The following is a 5729-nucleotide window of genomic DNA, read 5'->3' on the forward strand; positions in this document are numbered from 1 at the left end:
AAATTAGATAAATTATATATATTAATATTTATTACTAACTTTTTTGATTTAATTTAAGATAAATATAAAAAAAGCGTTTTTTAAAAATATCATATAATATTAAAAATTGTATATCATCTATAATTTTATTATAATTATAATATAATACTATATTAATATATAAAAAATAGCTGTTTAAAATATTAAATAAAATCAATTTTTTTTCTTTTTAGAAAAAATTTATATATACTGTAGCAAAAAATGTATTTAAAGTCATAATCATTATAAATATCAAGAAAATATGTTTAATAATCACAATTTTTTTAAACATTTTATTTTAGTAAAATATTTTACTTCAATTAATATATAATTTAATACATTAAAAAAAAAACTATTTTCTATTAAACAAATAAAGTAAATTTATCGAAAAGTTTTAAAATATTCTAATAATTATAGCCGAAATCCTAACATTATATAAGTGAGAATTAAATGAAAAATATTTTAATAATAATTATTTTTTAAAAACTTTTATTTTACTATAAATATAGTCATAATTTTGAGTTTTATAATAATTTTACTTTTACTATTATAATTTTTTTTATTTTTTAAACATTCGTATTTCTTTTATAAACATCTTTTAGTAGATTATTCACTTTACAAACACAATTTTTTATTCATAGAACACTTTTATGTTTTTTTAAAACCAAGTTATTTTTACTGTTATTTAATTAATTATATATATTATTTAAAATGTTGACTTAATTTTTATTTGTGGTGATCTAGAAAGTAATGTTTATTTTATTGAAGTTGCTTAACATCAGGTAAAAATAATGTGTGTTGATAAAGATTTATCTCATGATGATATAATTTTTAAATATTAAATGTATTTTTTCAAATTTTATTCTTAATAATTATTTTTACTAATGAATGACTAAACATCAAAAATAATCGTTAAAAATTTTGATTTTAAAGCAAAGCTTAATATAGATAAAATAATATTTGACTAAAAAAATTTTTGTTTAATCCATCACAAATGTTATTGATATTTTTTTAAATTTAATAAATTTGGACATATTCAAGAACATGTTATATTTGTAGATTAAATCAAATGAATTTTCTATAAAATGATAGTTTTATATGTGTAATTACTTTGAAAAGTATTTTTGTTGCTACTAATAATAAAGTTACGCTGTTTAATAGAATTTTAATTGATTAATAAAATGTTGCATTTTTAACTAGAAACTTGACATTAAAAAAATGCTTAAGAAATGATTTTTAAAAAATATTGTTGTTATTAAAATTATGTTTGGATTTTTTTGACAAAGATTTGAAATTAAAGTTACAGATTTTGATTATTCATGAAATAAAAGTGGCATAAAAATTAAATTTGTAGTACCAAAAAATTTTCAAAAATTTTTTAATTTCTTTTTAATACTAAAATTAATAGAACACAAAAAAATTAATAAAAATATATTTGCTTATGTTGAAAAAGTTAAAGATGATAAAAAAAGAAATTTTTGAACGTGATATACACTTATATATATTAAAATAAAATCATATACTAATTAATTTTTTGCTTAGATAGTTTTAGATTGAAACTTGATTGTAAAAGAAAAGTTTCTTATTTTTAAACTTTTTTAAAATTAAATAAAAATTTTTGTGATATTGAAATTTTATTGATAGACAAATGCTTGAACATAAATGTGAAGATGAAGGAATTTAGATTATTAGAGACAGTTTAAATATTGTCATAAATCTAAAAAAAAAAAATATCTTTATTTTTTATATTATTAAATAGTGAAAAAATTATTTTTATACTCTTAAAAGTACATTTCATAAGAAATATGTGCAAAGTAAAACATACAAAATTGTTTCTTTCTTGTTTTATATACTTAAATTATCTAATTAGTTGAGATATAATATCAAGTGAAATATTAATTTTATAGATTTATCTTGTACAGTTTTAAAGATTTATTTATATTAACGTTGCAAATTTAGTAATTAATTGTTTTCTCAGTAATGCGTATACAAGAATATAGCAATATATAAACTATTTTTCATAATTTTTAGATCTTTTTAAATTAATATATAAAAATTTTTAAAAAAAATATAAAAGTTTCAATTTTAAAAGTATTAAAAATAGATTTAGTGTATTTATAAACTTATAGTCATAATTTAACTTAATAATTTAAGAAGAAAAAAATTTCATATAAAACATTTGTTCAAAATCACGTTTCTATATGCTTAACTTTTATATAAAAAAAATTTATTTTAACTTCTTTTTTTTAAAAGTTTTTCTTGCATTTGATATGTCATTCTTCTTTTAATCAATTAACCAAGAAAGATTTTTATTCTTCCATCAATTTTGTTTTTTTTTTTTTATAATTTTTAACATTTTAAACTTTTTAATCTTTTTCTTTTTAAATTCTTTATATCGGTATCTTCTAAAAATTGTTTTATTATTCTTACTTTATTACTTTTTTATTTTATATTAAAAATCTATTTGATAATTTTTTATCTTCATTTTATAATGATATTACCTAAAAAAAATTTAAACTAAATTTTTTTATATTAAGTTGAAACAACAATAAAGTAGTGAAAATAATATAATATAAATATTGTTATACTTTCATATACTCTTTACTGCGTTATAATCAATTAACAAAATTATTATATTTTAAAACAAAATAAAGATTAACAATAACACAAGATTGAACTATTAAGCATATATTTAACTAAGTTTATATCTAACCTAAATACAAAATTAAAACATATAGAAAAAATATGGGTCATAATTTTATTTGATCTAAGTTGCTCAGCTTTTTTAAGAGACATAATTTAAAAAGATTATTTTCAATAAAACAACAACAATTTTAATAAATTGTTATTATATTCATTAATTTTTTTTTTATAAAATAACAAAAATGAATAAATTTATTTTGAAAAATATTATTTATAATACAAAAACAATTTTTGGGTAGAATTGTTTCTATTCGATAACACAAATAAGACTGAACTTCTATACAATTTTTTTATGTCATTTAAAAATCACATTATTAAGCACTTTTTTTGTTATCAATTAATTATTATTTATATCTTTGCATACAAAAATATAAATAATAATTAAAAATTTATCAAATTAAAAAACAAACATTTTTCTAATAAAAATTTTTTAAAAATTAATATCATTTATATTAATGATATAAAAATAAAAAACAATAACGTTTTTAATTTAATAATGTAATGTACAATTTAATACAATTTTTTTTAAGTTTAACAAATTTATTTTAAAAAATTAAATAAAAGATATAAGTGAAAAAAAAACTAAATAATAATTAAATAAAAACATTTTAATTATTTTATGTTTTTGTTAATTTCTATTATTTTCATTATATTCATATTCTTCAATGAGTAATTTGTATCGTTTCATATAATAATCTATATTACGAAAACTTTGTCCTAATTTACTTCCTTTAATTAAATCATAGTTATCATTGATAATTTTAAGCCAATTTTTAAGTACAACATAAAATGTTTTCTAAAAAAAAATAAAATTAATAAAAAATATTTAAAAAACATACAAAATATTGTGTTTCTAATATTCTCTCACCAAGAGATAATACAATTTCACTTAATTTATTTATTACCACATTTATTGAATAAGGTAATTTTATATTTGATATTGCTTTTTTACGATGAAAAAATAAATTCAATGCTTCTGTAATACTTTCAAACTTATCACATATTTCTAAACCAATAAATAAAAATTCTATATCATATGTATTGATAGACCATGAAAATTGTGGTAAAAGGCAATAAATAACTACACCAAATTCTAATGTTAATTTTTTGTCAATTAGATATTTTGAATTATTATCAGCTTTCAATAAATTATTCATTTTAATTACCATTTGATGTACTTTATTAATAAAAAAATTCATAAATTTAGAAATATTATAATCATCTATACCTAAACCGTCTGCTGCAACTGAATTACAATATTCATCTTTAAATATGTTTACCATTATTCTAAATTTACAATCACCCATCTCTGATATATTTTCCTTTAATTCTTTCTTTGATAATCCAACAAAATTTGGCATAATAATATTATGTAAAATTAATATTATAGTTGGTATACAATCAATATTATATTTTTCTTTTGAATTTTTACATGATGCCACTAAGATAAGATATATAAATAAAAAATTTCTTATTGAAAATGGTAATGGTTTTGAAAGAATATTTAACAATTTGTTTTTATTAAATTTTAAAAAACTAACTCCATCAATATTTTCTTTATAACAAATAAGGTAATGTTTTATAACCACAAATAAAATTTTTTTCATTTCACAAAAACCATTATCATTAGATTTATTTGCATTAAAAACCAAATCATTAATAGCTTTCTGAGAAAGAAAAGTTTTACGATAATGATAACTATTATTATTTTTTTTCATTGTAATTCTTTCCAAAATATTTATTGATAATTTAAACTTGGTCAAAACTTTTAAAAGATTACTGTCGTTAAAAACATTTTTTAAATGAGGACTCCAATTTATATTTTCATATATTTCAGACGGTGAAGTATAAATTTTTTCAAGAGTTGTAGTTTTTAATATTTCAGTTAATTCAATATCTTTTGTATGTTTAATATTTTCATCGTTATTAATTTTATTAATAGAAGAAAGTTTTAATGTATTGTTTTTTAAACCAACAAGATTTCTTTCTAAATCTTCACACAAATTATTGTCATGATCAAAATAACCTGAATTTGATGATTGAGAATTAAGATTTTTTATTTCTTAAAGTAGTAAATAATTAAAACTTATATTAATATAAAAACAATTTAAAAAAAAACTTACCTTGTCCATTACATCTATATTTGATTTCAAATTTACCAAAAGGTTTATTAAAAACTTTTGTTATTACAGTTTGTGGTTTGTTGTTATGATATAATGAAGGCTTATAAATGTTTTTTTTCATGTCTAAAAATAGGTAAAATTAAATAGTTTTAAAATTTAAAATAGTAAGCGCAGATAACAGCAAAATATTAATTTTTAATTTTTAAATGGAAATTATAACTATAAAATATATTACATCAAACATTTTTTAGAAGACATATAATTTTTATTTATCTTTAATTAAACATCTAATAAATTAATTAAAAAAATTTATGCTAAATAAAATAATAATACGTAAAAGTTTACATAAAAAGATGTTGAAAATTCTTTTCTTAAAATATATTAATTTCAATAAACTTTTTAAACTCAAATTTTATAGATTTAAATGTTAATTAATTTTATCTTATTAATTTAATTTATATTTAGAAACAAATTTCAAGATAACATTTGATAGCAAAAAAAGTATATTTCTAAAAATTTCAATATAATTTAAGTAGTTTTAACAATTAAACAAGAGTATGTAGTAATATGTATAAAATAAAAAATAATTATAAAAACTATTATAAACGATAAGAAAAATAATAAATTAATAAAAACATTTCTTAAATTAAAAAAAATTTGTTTAAATTTTTTATAGCAAAAATAATAAAACACTAAAAAAACTTTTTTAAAAAAGAAAATATGATTAAAAATAAAAATTAATTAATACCATAACCTTTTAAATTCGCTTTAAAGTAAATATTTGGAATAAAGACACTTTTTGTGAAACAATATTTAACTTTTATCTTTCCTCACCTTAAATTTTTTTTATGTAATTATTAGATAAACCAAAAAACTTTTTTAAAG

At 16.1% G+C, this 5729-nt stretch overlaps 1 protein-coding gene across 1 annotated transcript; it reads right to left on the reverse strand.

Annotated features, from left to right (window-relative positions):
• Positions 1–3349: 3349 nt before the first annotated feature.
• SRAE_0000076400 (Hypothetical protein) lies at positions 3350–4965 on the reverse strand (the record flags this gene model as incomplete). Its single annotated transcript, XM_024646705.1, has 4 exons — positions 3350–3517; positions 3561–3898; positions 3950–4783; positions 4845–4965. 4 exons carry the CDS (start codon positions 4963–4965, stop codon positions 3350–3352), a joined length of 1461 nt encoding a protein of 486 aa, XP_024500856.1.
• Positions 4966–5729: the final 764 nt, after the last annotated feature.

Source organism: Strongyloides ratti, scaffold srae_scaffold0000031, assembly GCF_001040885.1.
Source record: "Strongyloides ratti genome assembly S_ratti_ED321, scaffold srae_scaffold0000031".
NCBI lineage: Eukaryota > Metazoa > Nematoda > Chromadorea > Rhabditida > Strongyloididae > Strongyloides > Strongyloides ratti.